The sequence below is a fragment of the Apteryx rowi genome, unplaced genomic scaffold, assembly GCF_003343035.1.
Source record: "Apteryx rowi isolate R43461 unplaced genomic scaffold, aptRow1 scaffold_60, whole genome shotgun sequence".
Lineage (NCBI taxonomy): Eukaryota > Metazoa > Chordata > Aves > Apterygiformes > Apterygidae > Apteryx > Apteryx rowi.
Genome location: NW_020450872.1, coordinates 67,075 through 91,927, shown reverse-complemented (window position 1 = coordinate 91,927; position 24,853 = coordinate 67,075). Strand labels below are relative to the sequence as shown.

The 24,853-nt window shown below is 40.0% G+C and overlaps 1 protein-coding gene and 1 long non-coding RNA gene across 3 annotated transcripts in view; one reads left to right on the top strand and one right to left on the bottom strand.

The window, feature by feature from the left end:
* GABRR3 (gamma-aminobutyric acid type A receptor rho3 subunit) overlaps window positions 1–21,412 on the top strand; it is a 35,669-nt gene extending 14,257 nt beyond the window's left edge. The window contains exons 3-9 of the mRNA XM_026083371.1: window positions 6,698–6,765; window positions 8,303–8,526; window positions 11,581–11,663; window positions 12,522–12,662; window positions 15,561–15,713; window positions 18,065–18,261; window positions 19,290–21,412. Coding sequence (XP_025939156.1) covers window positions 6,698–6,765; window positions 8,303–8,526; window positions 11,581–11,663; window positions 12,522–12,662; window positions 15,561–15,713; window positions 18,065–18,261; window positions 19,290–19,592 — 1,169 coding nt within the window. The 3' untranslated portion in view covers window positions 19,593–21,412. The remainder of the gene's footprint in view (window positions 1–6,697; window positions 6,766–8,302; window positions 8,527–11,580; window positions 11,664–12,521; window positions 12,663–15,560; window positions 15,714–18,064; window positions 18,262–19,289) is intronic.
* LOC112974430 lies at window positions 19,388–24,785 on the bottom strand. Of its 2 annotated transcripts, XR_003256268.1 has the most exons (5): window positions 24,021–24,785; window positions 23,472–23,606; window positions 22,850–22,935; window positions 21,452–21,557; window positions 19,388–19,469 (listed from the first exon to the last, which is right to left on the bottom strand). It is a non-coding gene; the product is annotated as an uncharacterized LOC112974430 (long non-coding RNA). The 2 variants fall into 2 exon arrangements; XR_003256267.1 differs by having other exon boundaries at window positions 21,452–22,935.
* Between the last annotated feature and the right edge of the window lie 68 nt (window positions 24,786–24,853).

The following is a 24,853-nucleotide window of genomic DNA, read 5'->3' as shown; positions in this document are numbered from 1 at the left end:
AAAATTCTGCAATTCCAACAGCTGTTTGACACAMAGTTATTTTCATGTTTGCACCATAGTCCTCCCTGGAAAGTCAGAAACATCTTCTCACTGTTGTGAGGAAGACTGATGAAAGGGTAATGGCTTTCTCCGGTGTGTTACTGGAAGGACTAGCTGGGGTCCGAAACAGGAGGAAAACATTTGGTGATTTTCAAGACCTCTGATGGGCTCCTTCTCCTGGATTTTTTTCTCTTACATTGCTAATTCTTCCATTCCAGGCATTGGCTACTGCTAATACCAGTCTACCTTTGTTTCTCAAGTAAATAAGAAACAAAACAGTGACAAGGACAAAATTCCACTGCTAGCAATTCCCAACTTTAACTCATTGCCAGAAGAGAGTAGCAATGTCCGTGTAACGTAACTTCCTTGGGACTCGCTTACACTTCTGTTTGGCTTTCTTCCCCTCTGGGTTCACAAGCCTATTTTAGAAGAAAGCACTCCTGTAGACTTTATTCTTCCTCTGGTCTCTCTCTCTCTTACTGGGAGCCTTTTGTAGACCTAACTTTTTTCCATAACACACTGTTACTCACTGTTAGGCCAGCTGGGATTCAGTGGCTGATTTTTCTAAATTCAGTGTTTATCCTATGGATTTGCAGGTGCAATCCATTGTGTGTTCAAAAGTTTGACTATTATGAAAACTATAGAATTTATTTAAACTAGTCATTATTACCATGGAAAGTGATCCTAAAATAAAAGGATATCCTTTTTATGTAACATCTCTTTTAAAAAGAGTATTATATAATTTACCTTGTCTTGCGATCTATTAAAAAAATTCCATGCTCATAAGGGAATTCTTTCAGTATGTTTAAACCTTTAAAATAAAAGAGCATAGAAATGGCTTGTGTGAAGATAAACCCATCTGAAAACAATTCAGCTTTTTCTGCTGAGGAGTAATTATCTTGAAAATCTGTGGAATCTCCATTGTGAAAATCAATAATCCCTCTAAAATAATGATTTGTAGAAATGCACTAGCAGCAACTGAAACTGCTCAATTTAATAACAAAATCCTCTCTGCCATCCCCAGTTTTGTCAAACTGGGAAAATAAAAAACACAGCTTTTCTCTGGTTACTTTTTTCCAAAGTGAATTTGTTGTTGTTGCCTGACAGTCAGCCAGAGATTGAAATTCTCAATACATTAGGGAGAAAACTGTGGTGCAGACATAAGAATAAACAAATCATTTTAGTTTTCTGGCTGTTTTAGGATCCCTTCCAATGCTTATTGAAATGCTCTCTTTTAAAAAACACCCAATCTTGATGTAACAAATCCAAGTGATGTGGAATATATAATTCTCGGCAACCTGTTACAATAGTTAATTATTACTGTTTTTAGTGGAACTGGTTTCTAATCACAGCGAGAAATGTTCCAAGAAAACTATGAAGCTCAGAAAGCCTAGACCAGAGTAGGACCAATATGTATCTTATGCCAGGGAGAAATGACAAAAATACAAAAAGGCTTCAGGTTAGAAAAATCAACAGCGTACTGAAGTGACTGGAGTTGTGTATATGTGTGGTGTTTAGTATATTTGTCATCTACCTACATTTATTGCCAAATTAGAGTCAGAATGGGATGAAAATATTTGCAGCTGCTATTTCCTGTCAATATGAGATCAGGCCGGAGGTCAGGGGATGTTGTCTAATGTAGTCTATGGTGAATGGATACAGAGAAGGCAGAGTTGAATGCCTTCTTTGCTTCAGTCTTTACTGCTCAGGCTAGCCCTCAGGAATCCCAGACCCTGGAGAAAGAGAGAAAGTTGAGAGAAAGGAGGACTTCCCTTTGGTCGAGGAGGATTGGGTTAGAGATCTTTTAGGTAAACCTGATGCCCACAAATCCATGGGCCCCGATGGGATGCACCCACGAGTGTTGAGGGAGCTGGCGGATGTTATTGCTAGGCCACTCTCCATCATCTTTGAAAGGTCATGGAGRACAGGRGAGGTRCCTGAAGACTGGAAGAAAGCCAGTGTCACCCCAGTCTTCAAAAAGGGCAAGAAGGAGGACCCAGGAAACTACAGGCCAGTCAGCCTCACCTCCATCCCTGGAAAGGTGATGGAGCAGCTCATCCTGGATGTTATCTCTAAGCATGTGGAGGATAAGAAGGTGATTGGGAGTAGTCAGCATGGCTTCACCAAGGGGAAATCATGCTTAACCAATCTGATAGCCTTCTAKGATGGGATGACTGGCTGGGTAGATGAGGGGGAGAGCAGTGGATGTTGTCTACCTTGACTTCAGGAAGGCTTTCGACACTGTCTCCCATAACATCCTCACAGGTAAACTCAGGAAGTGTGGTTTAGATGAGTGGACAGTGAGGTGGACTGAGAACTGGCTGAATGGCAGAGCTCAGAGGGTTGTGATCAGCAGTGCAGAGTCTAGTTGGAGGCCTGTAGCTAGCGGTGTCCCCCAGGGGTCAGTACTGGGTTCAGTCTTGTTCAACATCTTCATCAATGACCTGGATGAAGGGACAGAATGCACCCTCAGCAAGTTTGCTGATGATACAAAACCGGGAGGAGTGGCCGATATCCCAGAAGGCTGTGGTGCCATTCAGAGAGACCTGGACAGGCTGGAGAGGTGGGCGGAGAGGAACCTCATGAAGTTCAACAAAGGSAAGTGCAGGGTCCTGCACCTGGGGAGGAATAACCCCMTGCACCAGKACAGGCTGGGGGTTGACCTGCTGGAAAGCAGCTCTGYGGAGAAGGACCTGGGAGTGCTGGTGGACACCAAGTTAASCATGAGGCAGCAATGTGCCCTTGTGGCCAAGAAGGCCAATGGTATGCTGGGGTGCATCAGGAAGAGTGTTGCCAGCAGGTCGAGGGAGGTGATCCTCCCCCTCTACTCAGCCCTGGTGAGGCTGCACCTCCAGTACTGCGTCCAGTTCTGGGCTCCCCAGTACAAGAGAGACATGGAACTACTGGAGCAAGTCCAGYGWAGGRCYACRAAGATGATTAGGGGACTGGARCATCTCTCTTRTGAGGAAAGRCTGAGAGAGCTGGGCCTGTTYAGCCTGGRGAAGAGAAGGCTGAGAGGRGATCTTATCAATGTGTACAAGTATCTGAAGGGAGGGTGTTGAGAGGATGGGGCCAGACTCTTTTCAGTGGTGCCCAGCAACAGGACACGAGGCAACGGGCACAAACTGAAACACAGGAAGTTCCATCTGAATATGAGGAAAAACTTCTTCACTGTGAGGGTGACAGAGCACTGGAACAGGTTGCCCAGAGTGGAGGTGGTGGAGTCTCCTTCTCTGGAGATATTCAAAACACGCCTGGATGCAATCCTGTGCAATGTGCTCTAGGTGACCCTGCTTGAGCAGGGGGGTTGGACTAGATGATCTCCAGAGGTCCCTTCCAACCTCAACCATTCTGTGATTCTATGATTCTGTGAATGCTAGGCTGAACAGTATTTTCTCATTAAGTAATATGAGTAAAGCCTTTGGCCTTTTCTCAAATAGAGAACAGAAATCTCTTTTAAGCAGTATGTTTCAAAACTCTAGCATTTCTACCTAATCAGGAACAAATTTCATTGCAACAGTTCCCTTTTTATTTAGTTCACTTTAGAAACACCCACGTTAATTCTCCTGGCTATAGCTTTGATCTCCTTTATGCTATTCAGTGCTCCCACTGATGTGGCTTTATAGCAGTTCCCAACTTAGTGCAAGCAGTCCTTTCAAAGAACCAAGTGTCTATGTGTGCATTTATGTGTAACTGGCACTTTAGTTTGTGCTCATATAATATATGTAATCACCTGTACTTAAGCTGCCACTAAGTTCTGGTTCTGTGATCAGTTCCCTTGTATCTGCCCAGATGAGGTGAATTATTGAATGAAATTGTATCCACACCAGAATACTGCTTGTTGGGTTATGAAATTGTTGTCTGTAATTTTCGCAAATTCCAAGGAACTTTTAGGACTGCCATTGTCATACTTCAAAGAGTTGTCATTCAGAAAAAAAAACTTTTTTTTTCCACTCTACACATTACATGTGGATACTTAGAGAGCTAGTCATCCTATTCTATGATATGATTTGTGAGTAGCTGTTTGAAGAATGGTGATGGTAGACATTTAACTTTATTCGCTTTAGATTTGTCCTTGACTCAGAAACTGGTAAAGCCATTTTTTAATGTAGAGAGATGCTCCTCTCTTCTCCCTTCCCACCCCCATAATCCTCCTCAAATGGGACGAAACCTACTGACATTCCAGTCATGCAAATCATCGCCCAAAGTTTTAGTGATACCAGCTAAGATGAAATGTATGCCCAGATACAAGCAGCTCCAGTATATCCTAGCAGGCCCTTCTGCCACAGTCCCAGGGTTATAGTTTGAACACACCTACAATACGGAGAAGTTGAAGCTTCTTGGTGGGTCAGGTTAGCTAATATGCAGTTCATCTGCCTATTTGCAGTCACTCTAAGCTACCTTGGTAACCAACAAGCTTTTCTAAGGCACAAGCCAGCTCACCCCAATTAGAAATCTAGAAAGTGCCTGTTTCACTGCATGGACTTCAGAGGCAGCCTAGGTTGCTGAGACCAGACACTGACATCTTCACTGCTGGCAGATAAGGTGAGCCTTAGTATGGATCAYACCCCTGGGCTGGAGATCTGTGCTTCTACAGCTAGTCTGCTCCCTCACCTACCCTAGCTCATGTACAGCTAGCTCAGGTATCTGCTCTGCAACGTAGACATGTCACAAGTTTCAGATTGCTAATGAGGAGCTTGATAGACAATACCTTATCTTCCCACAATGTTTGCATTTAAATGATGTGTGAACCTCATCTGTGAATGATGTTCACATGATGTATAAACCTCCCAGAGACTTTTACTTAGGCAAAATGTGTTTTTAACTTACAACATAGTTTAGATTTCAATGGGATACCGAGAAGATGAGACTCCACTCAGATTACAAACAGGGATTTTTTGTACCAGTCCTTGGTACAAGTCAGTATTTTGCGTAAGTAAACTATTTATGTGATGTGCTTTGGATTGTGTGGGAAAAACAAAGATAAGTAGTAGTCAAACCTGGTTTAGGAGAAGCATAAAAATGTTTATTGGTTTGTACGAAGCCTGGTTGGATATATACTTTGGTATGCTTGTGAGTCAACCTATAGGGCAGACCTCTCCTGCTGTCATTACTCTCTCAAAGAAGTAATATTTTCCCAAGTACTGTCTTGTATCTTACTAATAAAGTAATTGACTGAACTTTGCTGTTTGGAGTCCTGAATTTCGTTTTGAGCTTTGAACCTTTGGCGAACAGATTGAGTGACACATTCCTCTCAGAGGCAGAGATGATTTCCAAGCTAGACAGCACAGCTCTTGTCAGTGCAGTAACATGTTCCTGTGTGCCTTAACTCTGTTTGCATTTTACCTTGCTTTCCTGTGCACAATGATGTGCCTCATCCGTACTATGAAGAGTCAAAACCTCCATTAAAATATACAAGTCAAATCACAAGATTACAGAGCCAGATTTAAAAATACCTCAAAAATAGTTCAGGATCTTTACTGGTAAGAACTGGAGGCAGCTGTGTAATCCTCAAGGGCTGCTATTTTAAGGATAATTCCAAAAAGAGACACAGTGTTGTGACTGGTTATCAGGAACGTGATATTTCTGGACTATATTTTAGCTTTATGCTGATGTAAGTAAAAGATAAGAAAAAAAGAAAGACGAGTCAAAGAAGTTGTTGCTGTCTCCTGCTGTTCAGTCTTCCTTGAATTCATGTTTTGTACTGGCTTACTTTAAATGTGTATTTTCAAAATATTTAAAAAGCATATTTTTAAAAATGTAATTGGAATTTCATATACAAAGATTACTTTTGATTTTCATTCCAAGTGCCGAATATTCTTCAGTATGTGTATGACACATACATGCACGTCTCTCCCCATCTCCCTCTCTTTCTCCCTCTCCCTCTTAAGGAAATGATTAGCGAGTTACTTTAGTGGCCAGACTTGCTTACTAAAAATTACACAGGTACATAACCTGTATGGAACTCTAATTCTAGCTTGTACACTGAAGAGGCTGGAAATAATTTTATATTTCACTGTAATTTTTAATTGATTTTGAGTTACTTTACTGTATAAACAAAAATATGCTTTTATAAAATGTTCATTAAGATCCCATTGTGACGTAAACTCACAGCCTTTTTCATCTACRTGGCATGAAATAATGGGGTAGTATATAAAATAAGGTGACCTAGTGCAGTTTGGTATGTATTATACTTAATAATAAATTATGTACTCAGTAATACATTGCACACATAACACTGTYATAGAACATGCTTAATATGTGCACAACTTTTTCTTTATGAGGTAGTGAACAAGCAATCCCTTTTGACAAATATCTATGCCAAACTTTAAGTAGTTAACTAATTAAAGATACAAGCAGTTCATTAGCTTTGGCCATAAGTTTCCAAAAGGAAACTCTTGCTGCTTTCTGAACTGCAATGCCAATAACAATCACTTTGATTGCAAAGAGATCACTTAAGGTTTTGTACTTATTTCTACAACTTTTCAGCATAACGTTTTATTGAGTTGTCATGGACTTTCTATTTCAGTGTACTTAGGTGGACAGACCATAGTAAATGCTGSAATGGGGTAATCTCTTCATGTTGTTAATATGTAGTCTTCCCTTTAAAAATCTGCATTTGTGCTCCTCATCACTCTTTCATTCTGTTACATTGAAGGGTCACCAATACCAGTGGGCATTGACGTGCAGGTAGAAAGCATTGACAGCATATCTGAAGTTGACATGGTAAGTTGGTTAGTAGAACTGGAATAAAGAATTTCAGCAAAAACTCAGGGTCTCATAAACATCCACYTGGATGATATAGAAAAATACAGTTAAAAAGAAAGTGAACCCATGTAGAACACAGCCTTACCTTAAAGCATGCAAGTAATTCTCATTTAAATTAGTAAGGGTTACATATGAGCACATAGTGGATTTCTCCTTGGGTCAGAGGAACAGAACAGAGTGGATAGTGCTCTGATTTGAAAATGCCAGATGTTCTGTAAGTCCCATGGGCTTCTATAAGAGCTCTCAGTGCTCTGCACTTTTGAAGATCAGGCTTTGTGTCCTTTGATTCCTTTGCTTATGCGGGCCTGAATATTCCCATCATTTCTGGCATGGGTGGAGCTGTGATCATAACAGACAGAATCAGAAAAATCGGCTCCAGAAATGGTCTTAGGAAAGAGACCACCTCACTGAAATCAAGGACATGTAGCGGTGGAATGCAGGCTGTTCATTCCTCAGCCAAGACTGTCTCTAAGAAATGCAACCCAGGCATTAGTGCCAAGTTGCTCGGTCCTAGAATAGCAGGGTGCATTAACTTTGCAAAAGAGATCTCATTTACAATATCTTTTCACATCAAGTGTGGCTCTAGCTCCAACTGTTGAGCTTGCTGTGGGATCTGTTAGTATGAACCGCTGCATTCTTTTGGAGCCCAGTGGGACTCACATGGGCATAAAATCACATTACAGGAGAAGGGCTATCTTCCCAGCATTCTTTTCAGAAGTATTCTACTGAAATAAATGATGTCCGCTTAATAATACAAGAGCTATATGGGTGAGCACAGAGCAATTGGGCTGTGCAGAAGCTCAAACTGGATTTGAAGCTTTATCTCCAGCTCTTCCCACATGTATATTTGCAGTCACATTATTTCTCTAAATAAGACGATAAAGTATTTGTAACAATCTTTGATACTAAAAATTTCACAATTCTTTTAATTTTGAATTGTTTACTCTTATGAAATTCACAGCATTGTTTCTATATCATCCATTTCATTCATAAAAATGTACTGATCTAAAAATCCTGTGCAATATTTGTACAAAATGTACATATAAACAGACTTTACAAATTGATGTAATGCTCATGAAAGACTCAAATTATTTTCTTTGTAAAGGAACCACAGTCCATTCTGGAAAGAGCCTTTGAAAATTTCCAAACAAAGCCCCCTTCCATTCTTCTTTGTTTGGTTTTGAAGTCTCTTTTTCACTTCACTAATCGTCCAATCCAGCAGACCACTGAAATCTTTAAGAGTTTTGCCTCAGTACAAAGGAATTATGAACCTCAGACTCAGACACCAGTGATAAGTCAAACAGCAGGAATCTCAAAGGTTGCTCCAACCTGTATTTAATCCCATGGAGTAACTTTTGATTCTTCTCTCTGAGGATTCTCCATATGTTATCCAGAACAGAAATTGATCTGTTACATGACTTGATTACTTTGTATTGCTTACTACTGTATGTGAATAAAATRTGCATTATCTTCTTTTATTTTTAATTAAACAAAGGACTTCACAATGACTTTGTATCTCAGACATTACTGGAAGGATGAGAGACTTTCATTTCCTAGTACCAAAAACAAAAGTATGACTTTTGATGGAAGACTGTTAGAAAAGATCTGGGTACCTGATGTTTTTTTTGTACACTCCAAAAGATCCTTCATCCATGATACAACTGTGGAAAATGTCATGCTCCGAGTATATCCTGATGGCAATGTACTCTTCAGTCTACGGTAAGAACAATACCTTTTCATAAGAAAATATACAACATAACTGCAACTGCAGACCAATGGTCTGTACAGTGAAAAATTACTGGAGACCCTTGCAATTAAGATTCTGATACTGGACTGACATTAATCTCCTGGGGTCAGATACTGGGAAATGGTGACCACTGGATACTCCCAATATACCAGGGAGAAAATAGATCCAGGACTGACATAGCAGATAATATATTTTTCTGTCATTCTCATGTGGTTTCCTGTTGCAGGATGATGGCAAATTTTACATCTGTTGTAAATACTGCTGAAGTTTAGCAAGTGCTAATTCATTGCCAGTGGTTTTAGCAATACTGCAGTAGTTTTACTCTTTTGAGTAACGGAGTAAAACTACTCAGTAAAATTCCAAATTATTAGCAAAGAACTTTTTTTTTCCCTGAGTCTCCTTTAAAACTGTCTGCCTTGGCTATTTTCAGCCCAGCATACCTGTAAACATACTACTGATATTAATCAGGGCTCCAGGTAGGCACAGAGAGGAATTACTGGTACTGATACCAGCAGTGTTGGAGAGGCATGTTGTGTGACTACAAGGAACTGGAAAGTGAAACAGCAATTCCAGAACTGGAACAGCAAGGTCGTTAAACAGGTACCTCCCTTCTAGCTACATGCTGTTGTTTTTTTTTATTGAGCAGATTTGGATGATGTGGCAAAAATGGTTTTAATGAGGAATTTCCCCCCAAGGTGAAGGCCCAGCCTGAGGCCTGTGTATTGTGGGAATCCCAGTTCTCCAGTTTGTCATTAATTATACCTGTGCACAGAGATGGTATTTCATTTAATCTGAAYAGTTCAAAGATCTGTGCAAGCACTTGAAATTTTTGCTATGTAAAAATTTTCCAACAAGTAAATGAATTTACCCACCCTCACTTGAAGACATGCATAAACCCTCCCAACAACAGCTGCACACTGCTTTCTAATGTTGTGAGGTTTTATGTTTATGAATCACAAAAAACAGTGAAAAAACATGAGGTGAACTACTTTATATTTTATTGCTATATTCATTTCCATGTTTCATGAAAGAGAGCAATCAGAGGAAATACACCAAGGCTTAGAGAAACACAAGGGGTGTGACATTTATTCAGCTGGGGGAAGGAAGAGTGGTGAACAGACATAAGGTGAGCGAATACATTCTGTCAGCTTGCTGGAAGGATAAGGTGTCCTCAAGATTAACAGTAAGAAATTGTGCACAACAGCTTCTTATTACAAACAGGAGGGAGGAAGAAATAGGAAGGAATGTGACAGAGATGGAGAAAAGGGAAAAGGTGAGGTAGGGAGGAAGGCAAAGGAGGAAGCAGGCCAGAGAGGCAGACACACACTGTAGATCAATTTGTTGCATTTGCTCACTGCTCAGAATCCCACCTGTGATGGGAGCCAGTGTCCTGTGTCCTGCATCACCTTTGCAAGCTGGTGCCCTGCTTTTGTTTCGTGCCCTCATTCACTCTACTTCCACAGTTATCTTTCCCTAACCCTGCATCACCAGACGGCGTGTACTGGGTGACTCCTCTTGCTCTGGCAGGTCAGCTTGCAGCCAGCCTCACCTTCCTGTCCTGAGAAACAGGCCAGTGCACAGCAAAGCCCCAAGTTACTGCCAAACCTGGGGATTCCCCTGCTGGCCATAAGCATGGAGGGCAGGTGCCCTGTCCTCTTCTTTCTCTTCTTTATTAGTTCTTATCAAACTGAGAGGCAGGGAAGGGGGAGATCTAAATGTTGATGGACCAAGGTTTTGAAATGATTTAGGTCAAACAATGTGTTTCTAGCCTGTGTTAATGCTTATGTTCCTAAACAATCAGATGCTCATGAAAACCCTCTTTTTATATTGCCAGATTTATATGCAATGGGTAGGTTATAATCCAAATCCTTATTTGAAATCTGCATATTCTACAGATTTCTKCAGTGCCCAGTGTCCAGGATTTTACTGAAGCAAAACAGAACAAAAATCCAGATTTGTTGCTAAAATGATCTTCATTTTTTTTTCAATCACTATTTGCTTGCTAGTTCCCTGATCCTGTAGTCAATAGCTAAAAGATTGAAACAACATCCATAGATGGAAGTCTTATGCATCATTTTAGAGATGTATCACTGTTACAACCTCATTTCAACCCAGTAAAATCTTATACTTGTAAAAATTCAGCTACATTGGGATTACTAATCACGAGTTTTCAGAGATCACTTGTATACCCAGTGTATTCCTTGTCACTTATATTCCTGCAGGATTCAGTTTAGGCAAAAAATCAATGTAAAATATCATACGAAATGCAAGCTGTGACAAGAAAAGGAAATTTAGCAATATTTACTATTTTAAAATTTAAATTGTTACCTTTAGTCTTTTTTTGTTTATAGGTTAAAATGTTAGGGGATGTTTATCTCATACACAATTGTGGAAAAGCAGGTGGAATGCAAAATTAATGTCCTTGCTCAGATTTTTCTACACTTTTTAGAGTATAAGGCTTTGAATATCAAATATGACTGTGCTAAATAATGATGCATTTTCATTTGTAGTTTTGTGAGCATTTCTACATTCTGTTGAAGGGGAGAGTAGGCTTTCAAAAATCACAGCTTATCTTTTTATGCAATTAAATATTATAACCATTCAAGCTGTGAAAATAGCACTTGGAATAATATTTGCTCTAATCTTTAATATCTACTTCAGTCTATGAGACATCCAGTCAAGAAATGTGAACTTCCCTTGTTAATCTTTGTAAGTGTAACCCTTCAAAGGAAAACATGTGAAAGACTAATGAAAGACCAGGCCAGTGAAGAGTTTAAAAATTGAAGGTAATGTACTTAATAAGAAAGACTGTTTATGGTTTAAAACATGTATTCTCTCACTGGCTTAGTTTTATCTCACTATCCTAAAGCAATTTTAGAAGTGCCTAAAAAATAAAAATGTAGAAAAATTCAATCATTCATATTCTAATCAGCAGATTGTTTGGGGCTCTCAGTAAGATGTTTGCACAGTCCTGAGAAAGTGTCAAAATTTTCATTTAATTTCTGTTTTTCTGTTCCTTTCTGCAGAATAACAGTTTCTGCTATGTGTTTCATGGATTTCAGTAGGTTTCCTCTGGACACTCAGAACTGTTCTTTAGAACTGGAAAGCTGTAAGTTTAATTCATACCTGTTCTTCATTTTTCACCAGCACTCCATTTTGTTCATAATACCTTTTTCACTGCTTTTAATGTGTGACCTCAATCCTTTAGCCTGTATGTGAAAGACTGGCCAGTTTTTGATCTTTCCGGAAGTCAGTACACTTTGGGAAAATGGAAAAACAAAGATGCACCCTGCTCTTTTCTGACTGGGTTGATATTCCAAGGCCTAAATCTAAAAATCTTTTCTTTGTCAAAAACCATGTTTGCTTGAGGAAAAAATGCAAGTTAAAACTGAAATTGGATGTCAGGATTTGGCCTCATGAAAAAAATGGAAATGGGTGCTTGTGTTACTGTGAAATGTCTGCTTTTCCACCCCTGACTCAGCCTTTTGTAGGAAGCTGCAGAGCTGGACAGGGAAAGGTAATTCTGTCTTGCAGAGCACTCCAAATTTATTCTTCTCCTGATTATGAACAGAACTGGGATGCTGTTTTTTTGTTTAGTCTCTGCGAAAAGGAACAGGTTCCTGGTGTTCAGGCAGCTTATCATGGCAGCTCCAGAGCTGCAGGCCCTAAATGCCCTGGGACYCTGAGCGTGACAGAGCTGTGAGGACTGGGACTCACAGCTGCCCTGTGTTCCCTCTTCCTCCTCTGTCAGGCAAACTGCTGGCAGGAAACAAGACTGGGTTCCACTAGAACAAGATTGAAAATGGCCTTTACAAATTTTTCATTGTCAACTAATGGACAAGCTGAGATGAAAAACATGTTTCTTTGTGATTTTCCCAAATTGTTCCAGTGATCTCCTATCCCTAAGAAAAGAAAACAGGAGCTCTATTCCAGCAGAAGTGTTGATTTAGATTTTACTTTCTCACAGATGCGTACAATGAAGATGATCTGATGTTATACTGGAAACATGGAAATGAGTCCCTGAGCACAGATGAACATATCTCCCTGTCCCAGTTTTTCATTGAAGAATTCAGTGCTTCCAGTGGACTAGCTTTTTACAGCAGTACTGGTATAGTAAGCCCTTGGCATTAGAAGAGAGAAACACATGACACAGTCACACAGAATGTCCTTCACRTTTTAATCTGTTGTTAATAAATGACTGTTACCACTGTGAGAGATCTCACAGTTAAAATGAGGTCTGTCAGTCACTGTGATCTGTGGCCCTCTGGCCCTAGGTTCTTTTTACATAACCTATGTAACACTCTCTTGGTATTACAAGAAGAGGCCATAATAATACCTATAACTTAATATCTGACAAAAAGAACCTGAAGAAAATGAACATGCAGAACAGCCAAATATATGCTGTTGCTAGGTCTTGAAAAATCCTGGGGCTTCTCTGAAAGCCTCTGGGTTTATGGGAATATTTTGGTCCTCCTGGTTGTATAGAAAAACTTGAAAATGCAACCCCTAAACAGTCAATTACTAGAAAGCAAGCAAGAGGAACCCCAGTGTGTTTTATTTGCTAAAATCTCCTCATTTTTGGAGCTGTAAACGTCATTAAAAATCCAGTGACTATAATATTTCTGCATGAGAGCATTTATAACCTATTGAGGCCTAATTCATGGTTTGCTTAATGTTCCATGTTTATACATAAAGTTGCAGACAACAATTCCTTTATGTCACTGCTACATTTTTTAAATACAGGTATCTGCACCAGACAGCTTTTYATTCCTTCCTATAGATCTGGAACCACACTTTCTGGCAAACTGTTCAAAGCCTTAGGAGTTTATTATAGTCCCCATGCAAGGAGGTTTTTATCTTCTTTGCATTGTACATGCAATTATAAATTTTGAAACATTCCCCTGTGTAAATAGTCTAACCAAACTTTTCTTAACCAGATAGAATAGCACGCTTGCTACTGTACTTTCTAGTCAGAGTCAGTTCATTTCAGTGTGATATTGCCCTTCAGTTATCAAGGCTGATTAATGGATTAGAAATTATTTCATATAATATGATGAAATTCACAAAGCATTGGAAAAAGTCCTTTAAGACATACAGGAAAGCTGCAAATAGACTTATTTACTGTATTTATTTACAGGATAGCTTCTTTTTGCCTTCAAATAGGACCCATTAAAATTTACAGTCCTCATATTTTAATGGCTGATATTTAATGGATAAATTCCAATTTAAAGTATGATGCAGCCTAAGCAGCAAAGAATTCAAAGCTTGATCAGGTTCTTCATCCTTATCTCTTGCTGGTGTTTGAGCTAAGAACAGCATTCCAGCTTTCAAGAGCCACTGTCATATGAGAAGAGGGCAGGTGATTTCCCCACCATCCTAACTGTGTCTTGCTGAGAGCTACATCAAATGTGCCCTTTCTGCAAGCAGAAGACTGTGATGTTTTCCACTAAACTGCCATAACTGTTTGTTGAAGCTGTTTTCTGGGGACTCAGCTAATGGCTTCTTTCCACCTTGCTATTGCTCATCAAAAAACACTTCTGTAAGGCAAATGCAGCCTTGCGCACAACTATGCAACCTTATACCATTCTTATACCCACCCTCTACGGCACCTTTACAGCACCTTTGACTTTGCAAAGGTGTAACTGCTTGAGACTTAACATGCAGATGTTTTGATGATCAGCTGACTCAGCAGGGTGAAGACTGTTTTAAATTACAGGGACCACTGGGAAGTACCTGAATAAATGCATGTACCATATCTGTTAATTAGAATACTGCCATTTGTATGTAATCACTTCTCAGACATGCACTTTTATTCGGCTTTGAGTTTCTGTTTCAGCCACGAGGTTCCATTTTCTCTTGTTCTTTTATTTTGCTTCTCATTTCTCTCGTTGGAAGAAAGTGATTTTATGCAGAAGAGCCCCCCAGCAGTAAGTAACTGTGGGGAACAAGCAGCGCAACTCTAATGGGAGGCCTCTCCCATTAGACAGGGAGAAGAGTCTGGGACAACAGAATGGACACAAACACTGCTCACAAAGCAGCCTTTGGCATTTTAGGTTCTGTGTATCCTTTCCTGTGAGTTTTAGTGAACTACACATCTAGACAATCCCATTCACCTCTCACGACATACTCTATTAGGTTTCACCTCTAAGGACAATTTTTGCAAAGAAGCATTGGAGCTTTTGGAGTTCCTTGGCCTCCAAAGGACCAATACTTTCAAACTGTTTTTGAGACAATCATTTTTAAAAACAAAAGCCTGCTCCGTGGCTGAAACCACACAGGGTATGTTTAATATCAGACAGGATTATTATCAGGACACTTGTTTCTTAAAGTAGCTCATTGTAATGCAATGACTGTTCCAACACAGGCTCATTCATGTCTGTATTTGCATTGTAAAAGCAGATGCTGCACAGCCAGCTATTTCTGTCTTCTTTTCTCCTCATTGTACACTGAATTACTTCCCATTGCACAAGGTATATAGCACACGAGCTTTGCCGCACAGAGCCTGCCCCAGAATTCACTAGATGGCAGCCTTGCCTCTGAAGTCAATACTGAGCGGGTATTCCGGTCTGACCAGAGGAAAAGAAATGCTGCTTGTTGCCTGTSTATTTGTAGCCATGAGAGGCAGCAGACTACTTTCTGTGGGAGGTAGAGTGTTGGCTTCACTGTCCTAGCTTAACTGGATAATTATATTCTGTCTGCATTCTCCTGACAGTTTCACTGTAAAACTATTTACTTTTTTTTTCCAATTTCCTAACTTTGAGTACAGTATTTTATTTAGGCAGTTGTGATGCTCCACTCCCAAGGCAGCAGTATTTTAATGTGGTATGAGTGACAGTGTGCAAAGAACTATATAAAATGAGGGTGGTAGCAATATTTTGTATGTGCTTATTATTACTGATGTGGGCACACCATACCTGCTGGAAGGACAGGGCCAATAAACCGAATTCAAAAATAACGCCAACCTCTTCTCTTCTCCCCCAACCCCTCCGCTCCCTTTCTTCAATAGGTTGGTACAATCGACTTTTTATAAATTTTGCCCTCCGGAGGCATATATTCTTTTTTGTGCTACAGTCCTATTTCCCAGCTATGCTGATGGTGATGCTGTCTTGGGTTTCATTTTGGATTGACAGAAGAGCCGTTCCTGCCAGGGTATCACTAGGTAAATCTTTACCTTATATTCTTTTGGGAGGTATAGAATGGATAGGGGAAAGATTTTGAAGTTACTTTACCTTCTTATTTAAACAAGACATGAGCAAGTATATCAAGTAATTGCCTGAACAGCATTATTATTGCCACTGTTGTCAGTACCACAGACTCTTGTAGTCAACCGATTGGCTTTGCTGTACTAGAAGGCAACTCACACAGCACAGAAGGATGATTCTTCAGATTTCCCTTTGTAGAATTTTACTTTATTTCCTTTGTTGCAAAGACTGTCCCTTCCCCCCCCCCCCCGCCTCCACTTCTCAGGGATGTAACAGGTAGTCTGATCCTTCCCCAAATCTGTGGCTCATCAGAGATGCTTAGAAGGCACAATACAATCTATCTAAGGGCTTTGTGCCTCACTTTCTCTCTAGAATCTGTTGATATCTTCCTACCAGCTTGGATCCAGTTTCCTGAACTGTCCTGTTCTTTGTCAGGTACTTTGGGTTTGCTCTGGTGCCCTAACTTCGTATGCTGTGGAAGCCAAAGAGTAAGTTAGGCACCTTTCTGCTCTCAGTGTTTTAATTCTGAACACCACAGACTCAGGATAAAAAGGAACTAATTACAGTGTTTTTTTAATAACATTATTGGTTTTCTCAGTGATGAATCACTTGATATCACTTCAAGACTGCCTTCTGTTGGGAATTTAACAATAATGGCCTTGGAATTAATAGATTTTTTTCAAAATTTTTCAACATCTCTCAGAAGTTTTGGTGGAAAAACACTGGGATATCTAATGTATCCATAATGCATAGGAGTCCTCAGGCTGCCCGTTTAAGAATAAATAATGAAGTTCCTGTTCTGTCTTCTCACTGATACTGGTCCCAGAAGTTGACTGCATTTTGCCATATTTCTTAGACAATCCTTGAGAATCCTCGTGTAAGAAACAAACTTGCATGTACTGAGGGAGCCCTTAATGTTTATCTATAGCTATACTAATCTAGAAAAAATAGGTCTATAGCTACTTCAGATCTCTTTCTATTGGCACCGTCTAAAACTATTAACACATGGGATATAAATCTATTTGTTAATCTAAAAACAAGTTATATCTCCTACCTACTGTTAATAATACATCTACCAATTCCTTTTATTTATAATAAATAAAACAATATTTAAAAATAAAGTTTTGAGTCTCAGTAGGTCATTCGTAATGCTGTCAAGATGGTTTTGCTGATCATGTTCTTCAATTTATATACAGATTTCTATAGAAGGTTATGCATCAGGAATTTTATGAATAACACACATTTCATCAGCATAAGCATACATAATTTATAAGCAACATTAACAACAAAGTTTAAAAACCTTAGCTCCCTAGTCTAGAGTATACAGATTTTTAATGCATAGATTTCCTCTTATATGGTATATTCCAAACTCCAACATTCAGCCTGAGGAACTTGCAGAGTAAGAAGAAGGAAAGCAAGAACTCTTTTATGTTTCAGTGGGCTTGAACTAGGACAAAACTGGAGAAAGGCTATACTGAGACCTGACTGAAAAGCTATACTATCAGCCAGTGCTGTGACTTAGGGATGTTGCTGAGATGTCTTCCCTTTAGGGATTACATTTATTTCTTTAAAATCAGTTTTGTGTTGGGTTTGGGTTTTTTTCAAGATAGAACAAAACTAGAAGTCTTAAACAGGCAATGATAGGCACACATAAGAGGAGAGATTGAAAAGATAAGGGTGTAATTCTGGACACATGCAAGTCAATGAAAAAACATATCTTAGCATCAATGAATTCAGCTTTTCATGCTAGAATGTTTTTAGAAAGCCAAGGAGTTATGACAGAGACATACAAGCCGATGTTATGTTCTCAAGAAGTACAATTTGAGAAAGGATTGGGAGGGAATTCAGTGATTCTTTAGTGAAGCACAGGAACTAGAAAGGTGCGTTGCAGAGACCCTGGCTCTATGAAGCGAGGGAAGAAATCCTTTCCCTTTCCCCACTGTGGGACACTGTAGCAGACAGCTCTGTTGACCACAACTGCTTTCACTCCTCCTCTATGGCAAGGCCTAAGGCTGTCATAGGCATGTGTTCCTTACACTGCCAAATCACCAGCATTGTGTCTGCACTGTTGGAACCTGGTGTGCTGCAGCTGTAACTGCACACACTGAGCAGAGCTATGGCATCCTGGTTTCAGTATTGCATGTGATAGGTCCTTCATGGTTCACTCTACTTTTTAGAGCCTGTGTGATGAAGTTAAAGGTGATCTCAGTCATATGACCTATGAAGCTATGCTGTCCAAGCAACTGGTGATGAGCTAAACAGAACCAGTCGGCTAGTACTATGATAATCTCCCCTTTTTCCTTGGCAGGTATAACTACGGTTCTGACAATGTCAACCATCATCACCGGAGTAAGTGCCTCAATGCCTCAAGTGTCTTACATAAAGGCTGTGGATGTATATTTATGGATCAGCTTCCTTTTTGTCTTCCTGTCTGTCATCGAATATGCAGCAGTGAACTATCTCACCACAACTGAAGAGAGAAAGCAACTCAAAAAACGGGGCAAGGTACAATCTTGTATTTTGTTGCCTTCAGAAAGCATCACAGAAGCCACAGAGTAATCCTGGTCCAGCACTGTGGTAACTGTGCCGTAACCATGTTTGTGATTCCTCCCTGTATCTCACTTTTCTTTACTTGRCTGAAGGGAGGAAAGGTATCACCCTCTCTGGGCTCTTGGGAATGTCTCTCTCCCCTCCTCTTCTTGAGACAGAAATTAGGGAGTACATCTCTAATTCTTTCCTGAAGAAGGTCTCCTTCACTCCGTTTCTCAAATACCTGTTGATCAAGACAGTCCCAATGTTTTGGTCTTTTCCTCTCTCTGAAATGTACCCCGAAATATCCTGGTGTAATATCCCCTCCTACTTCCTGTGGAGAAGAGTCTATTTATTTCTCTTTCTCCTGCTTCCCCATTTTCAATTAGGCAGATAGGTTTAATGATATCTTTTTGTCTGAAGATCAGGTGAATGACAGGGTCATTTTTAGAAAAGTGTGCCTGAAGCAGAAGCATTTACAAGTTAAAGATTTACTTTCCCTGCCTTTTCTCAAACATGCACTTAAAACTTTTGCATCAGTGAATATCCCCACATGTAAACTCTATTTTTGGAATATCACAAGGGGAAAGACATACAAAAGATGCACATGTTGCTCACATGATTTCATAATCCTGTCAAAAAAGTACTCTTGGAAATGTTCAAAATCATTTCCCACAGCTCTAGCAACACAGACCTACAGGAGAAGCAGAGTTTGATTTTTCTGTTTGAGAAGCTGAGGTACATGCAAGTCAGCTGGCAATAACCAGTCAGACTAAGTGTGTTCATCAAATACATCCCCTTCCTTGCTCAAGCCTTGCACAAGGGGGCAGGCCCCACAGATGACAGTATCTGAGCTAGATGCATATTGTGGGGTAGCCATGTTCTCCCTACACTTAACATGAGGAGCAACTTTGAAGAGAAAGCTTTGCTTATTTTCTGTTTTATTATTTTTGTTTATTAAGATAGCTTCTGCTAGACACAGAATAACTATTCTTTGTTGCCAGGCTTCAGGCATGTATAGTATTGACGCAGTGCAAGCAATRGCTTTTGACGGCTGCTATCATGACACGGATGTGGACATGGACTTGACTGCTTTCTCAGTCCGCTGTGAAGAGAATGTGACTCGAGCACGTGCAGCCAGCATCCCCATCCTGGGTGCAACTCGCATAAAGAGAAAGAGATCTCTGAAAGGAAACGTGGGCAGGATTATTTTACAGAACAATCATGTCATCGACACATATTCCAGGATTATATTTCCCAGTGTGTACATTGTGTTCAATTTTTTTTACTGGGGTTTGTATATATGAACAGAAATCACTATAAGCTACACATTATTTTGCATATGAGGGTAGCATTATGCTTTAAAAATAATGCAACAGCAATAGAGGATCAGGTTATGAGTTTCTGAAACTGACTGCTGTGCCAGACAGGGAATATTGGTTTGGTTAGCAGCAAAACTGTTAACAAAAATYCCTCATGAGTTTCTTTTTCAATTGGCCCACGCAATGCTTCATTGTGGCAATCTAATGCACACGCTACTACTGTAGTGGCATAGAGGCAGTTTGCACACTACGGGGGCCCTTTATCACACACCTGAATAGACAGCAGCTCGCAGCTGATATATTATCCAGTCTCTATCTCCACTCTAACCATTCCTCTTTAATCAGCCTTTCTGTTTGTTCTCAGCTTGTGGTCCATTTTAGTATGCAGTCAGCACCGATTGCCTTTGAATAGGTCTTATCCTTATTTCACTTACTGCATTTCTATTTTGCTAGGCAACCTGTATACACCTCAACAGCCTTTGTGCTCGGATGTTAACTACGGGTGAAGTGATTAGAGTGAGCAGTGGATTAGAGCCCAGCAGAAAGCAGGAAGCAGACCTGATGCGGGTTTGTACATCGTGCATTATCAAGGCCTCAGAAGAACCCCTCACCCTGTCGGCTGTCCCTGACTTTCCCCAGGACCACTAGGAAGGGCCCCCATTTTGAAGAAATCTTAGATCACCAATCCCTGAAGGTACCAAAGGAATAATGTCCCAGACACAATGCACTTAGCATCTTAGAGCTAGGACTAGGAAAGTCATCTTTCAGGTGGATGAATAGCATCACCTGCACAAGGCATGCCCCTCATGTCACACTCACACACCTGTGTGCCTCACATAGACCTACTGGCATCACCTGCTTTCTGCATAACCATTCATTTCAGAAACACAGGCTTTGAGGCAGAGATTTTAGAAAACTTTGTCAAGAAAACAAGCCGATGTCTTTAGAAGAATCTGGCTCTTCTATTTTATATTGCACGCATGAGCTTGGGGCTTTGTCCCACCTTTGGCTTTTGGAGAAAGACAGTTACAATGACCTACATATGCCTGCTTGCAGCACGGATCCTCATCACAGATCAAGATACCACAGTGAGACCTGAGACACATAGGAAATGAAAGGAAGCAGCTGTGCTGAAACAGCCATATACAGAAATCCTATCAGTCCCAGAGGAATCCTGCATGGGTGTATCCTTAGGTTCAGGCTAAAGAGGTTGAATTAAGGACATTCAGGGATACACACAAAAAATGTTCACAGCTTCAGAAAAGAATTAAGATTACTTTTGTGACTTGCCCAAATGAGGAGCATTTTTCCACTGCAATTTCTTGGTTTTTATCTATCATTTAATAAGTGAGTTAAAATTTAACCAAGTGAGTTCAACATGATAATTTGTGTTGGCAGAAAATGTCAAAAGGTAAATGCTTGGGCCCTGCTCAGTTAAAATAAGGAATTGAGAATAAATTTGGAAGCCCRAATCACTCTCTGACTTACATGATTTTCTACTCCAATATTGTTTATTCATAGCATGGTGATGACTGTTACTCTTTCGAAAAGCAACATTTGTCAAATCCCAATTACAGAGCTGGAAAAGCTGGCAACACACTGCATGCTGGGTGATTGAAATCTGATGGAGTGAGTGGGTACTTTGGCAGCCAATTCACTGCCAAACAAATGATCAGAGCTAAGACAGCTTTGATACTGTTCCAGGGAATGCTATCATGGAAAGCAGAACTGTACCAGGAATGACAATTCTGCGAACATAAAGCCAAAGGGCATACAGAGCTTTGGCAACAGCAATAGAACCCCAGACCTCAAGCTGAGCAGATGTGTTATAAAAAAAACCTTACCATGACATCCTTATTGCTGCACTGCCATTATGGAGACATCCTGCACATATGTTCCAGATTGCCAGAGAAGATCCCATCTAATTGCTCCAGATGTGCAACACGTCCCCTAAACATTTAGCATGAACTAATGTAACACCATTGCTTTCACATACAATTTTTATCTCACTTACAAGAAGAGGCATTYATCCTGTAGCCAAAAATGAATCCTCAACCTCCAACAGAAAGAATACCTATGYGGTTTCTTGTCACAAAGCAATTCCCTCTTCCAAAATTCTTAAAGGATATTTAGTAGCAGAAGCTCCACAGTGCTGAATGCCCAAACTCAGTGTAGACTGCCCAGCAAACAAGCCCACAGGTGGAAGTGTATAGGAAAAGAGATTGATGCCTGCATTTGCTTTCTGCACACGTTCTATAGAGGTGCCTGGGTTAGACTAATTTGTCCTGAAGGCAGTCCAATTTTCTTTGATGGAGAAAACAATTATTTACTTTGATAAAATCCATCACAAAATGGAAGTGTGAGTGTAACTGTTGGCAAAGTGCTTTCCTCATGAAAAATATTATATAGCAAGTTTTATTATGACAGTGAAGAAGACTGCCTGTCCTGATGACAAAACTTGCTGCCTACTTTTCCAGGGAAGTTTATAATTTTTATCTTCTTAATGCAGTGACAGAGATGATATTGGGAACAATTATACTTCACAAAAGGATTGTTTGTATAAATAGTAAATAATAACAAATAGTACTTTAATACCGTATTTCTTGTTTGGAGGGCTTCCTAAGGATTAACTGACTAATCTTCACATAATGCTTTTCAGAAGTTGGTATTATTTTCCAGAAGGGGACAGTAATAAACACTTTTAGTCAATTTGCCTAGACAGAMCAGCATGGAAGTCTTAAAAAAAGTATTCACAAGTATTTCCCATTCTGTGATTTGTGGCTGTTTCTGCAGCTACTCAACTGTAGAAGTTTTACTCCCTGCAGTATTTACTAAAAGTTAAAACATCACAGCCATTATGTAAATACATATTTGAGTATTCATCCTAGTGGTATTCAAGCAGTTATGCTGAAAGTACTTTGTAGATTTTTGGAACAGAAGTAACAGCTTGTAATGATTTCTGTGACCAGCTGAAATGCAGGATGTGGCCTCCCTATTTTTAGCATCTGCTGCTACACCCATCTGTATTAAAACATCCTGCAAGTGTTAATGTAGGTGTTCAAGCCACAAACTTTTAAGTCTGGCGAACTTATTCATTCTTTACAGCTTTATAATTTTCATGGAAGAAGTAATCAAAATTTCATGCCAGTGACTTGTTCTTCAGAGAGGTACAAAAAATGCACAACTTTGAAYATCCCAAGTACTGGTGAGTGTTTACACTAAAATATTAACAATTTCAATACATTTTGCAATGTGTCCTGAATATTGGGTGAAGTCATGATGAATAATGAGTCAGAATGAGGAAGTACAGAATATCTTCTTTTTTCTCCTAAAAAAAAAAATTAAACTTTACAATCTAATTCATGCACTTTTGTACAATTACAATAGCCTTAGTTTCACCCATTGCAAAATTTCTCTCCTGGATAACAAATCCACATGTTGATTAGTTTGTATTTCTTGATCAAGTGGCTGTGATTTTTCRAATTGGTCATCTGGTGACCAAAGTGGTAAGGAACGAAGACTGACTAGGATGAAAAATGCTTGCCTTTTTATCTCCTCCTTCCCCTATCTCTGTGTATTATATTTTGCCACTTTATTTATTCAGCATGTAGGAGTTTGTTAGATGCATTAAAGAATGCAGATCCCACCAGAATCACAGAAATTTTATTTCAGAGGATCCAGTTAGTGCTACACATTGAACTAGAAGCTATTACTGTGTGAGTAACATGCTGCAAAGAGGGACAAGATTGCAAAGCTATTTTCTAAAAAGGGAGGGACTGGATTTTTTTTTTTTTTTTTTTAAGAGTGCAAGGCTCTTATTATTCCTCTTTACAAATTGTTGATAGAATACAGCCCCTCTCTTACCTGTCACTGAATGCTCCTTCTAGTAACTGTCTTACACCCAGTATAACTTCCCACTTATATTAGCCATATACAGTAAGGCAGCTGAGGTCTCCAAAACTCATCTTTTGCTGGTGGTTCTGTTCTGTATTCCGTGAGCTGTAAGTACACAAGCACAAAACTTTTGCAAAACCTAGCAAACACAAATTTTCTGACATGTCTTCCAACCAATTTAAACAGAACAACTACTAGATATCTTTAATAAAGGTAACTAAAAATATTTCTAGCAGTTTTCATGTATGCAGTGAGGATTTCTGAAGACTTCTTCTAGGATAGTAAGCCTGATAGGGGGGTTCTGGAACAAGGTTTTGGCCCAGGAAAAGAAAAATAATGCAGCTAAAACCTAGACRTTTTAGTATTTATTATGCACAGGAAAACTTTAAACAAATAACAACATGTTGTCATGTTTTATCTGCTAATTTAATCCATGCAATAACTCTAGTGGAGAGATATTGTCATTTAATTTCCTATCGGTTTCAAAGAAAGTATTTCTTCTCTCTTGTATATACTTACTAAATCACTTGGATAGAAGAAAAAGAAACAATTCTTGGGCAGATTACGTTTTCAGATGACAATTGCATAAAACTTTCATATGTTTGGAAAAAAGAAAAAGGCTGACACTGGTTTCTCTACTCAGCTCAGGTTAAATGGCATTAAATTGCACACAGTAAGGGCAGGGTAGTAGTTGATACTGTATTGGTCAACCTTATTCCTGCTTGACATCTCATTAGCTTTCCTCATCCTCAATAAGCCTTAGCAAAACAAACATAACCATTGTAAAATGCACTTATCCACGAATACTGCATGTAGCATGAGATATTAGCCGGGCATCAGATGGCAGGACCAAAGGTGAATTTAAAAACGCTGAGGCCTCACAAGCCCATTGCTTTCCAGGTCCATGGGAGCAAGACCCAGGACTCCCAGGGCAGGAAGACAGGGCAGGACATTCTTCCTCTTACTCAGGGGGCTCTTGCTCTCCCTTCTGGCACACCTCACCGGTCCTGTTTTTCTTTTTCATCTGCTTTACAACAGCACTAGACACTTTGAAAAATGTGGTTTTCTCCTCCGTTCCGGAGCCTGCGCAAGCAGATCCTCACTAACGATTCTCGGGGCGCACACCAATCCCTCCGCCTTCAGCAAAGCACTCAGGTGCACGCCAACGCAGGACAGCTCTCAGCAACGCCCTCAGCCGCAGCAGGGACGGCTTAAAACTCGCTCCCGCAGCACTGCTCCTCGCCTAACGCCCAGCGCGCAGGGGCAAAGCCTCGCCCGGTGCCCCCTCACCCCGCCCTGCTCCCAGCCGCATGCAGCTCGCTGCCGTCAACGGCCCGCCCTTCGCGCGCCGC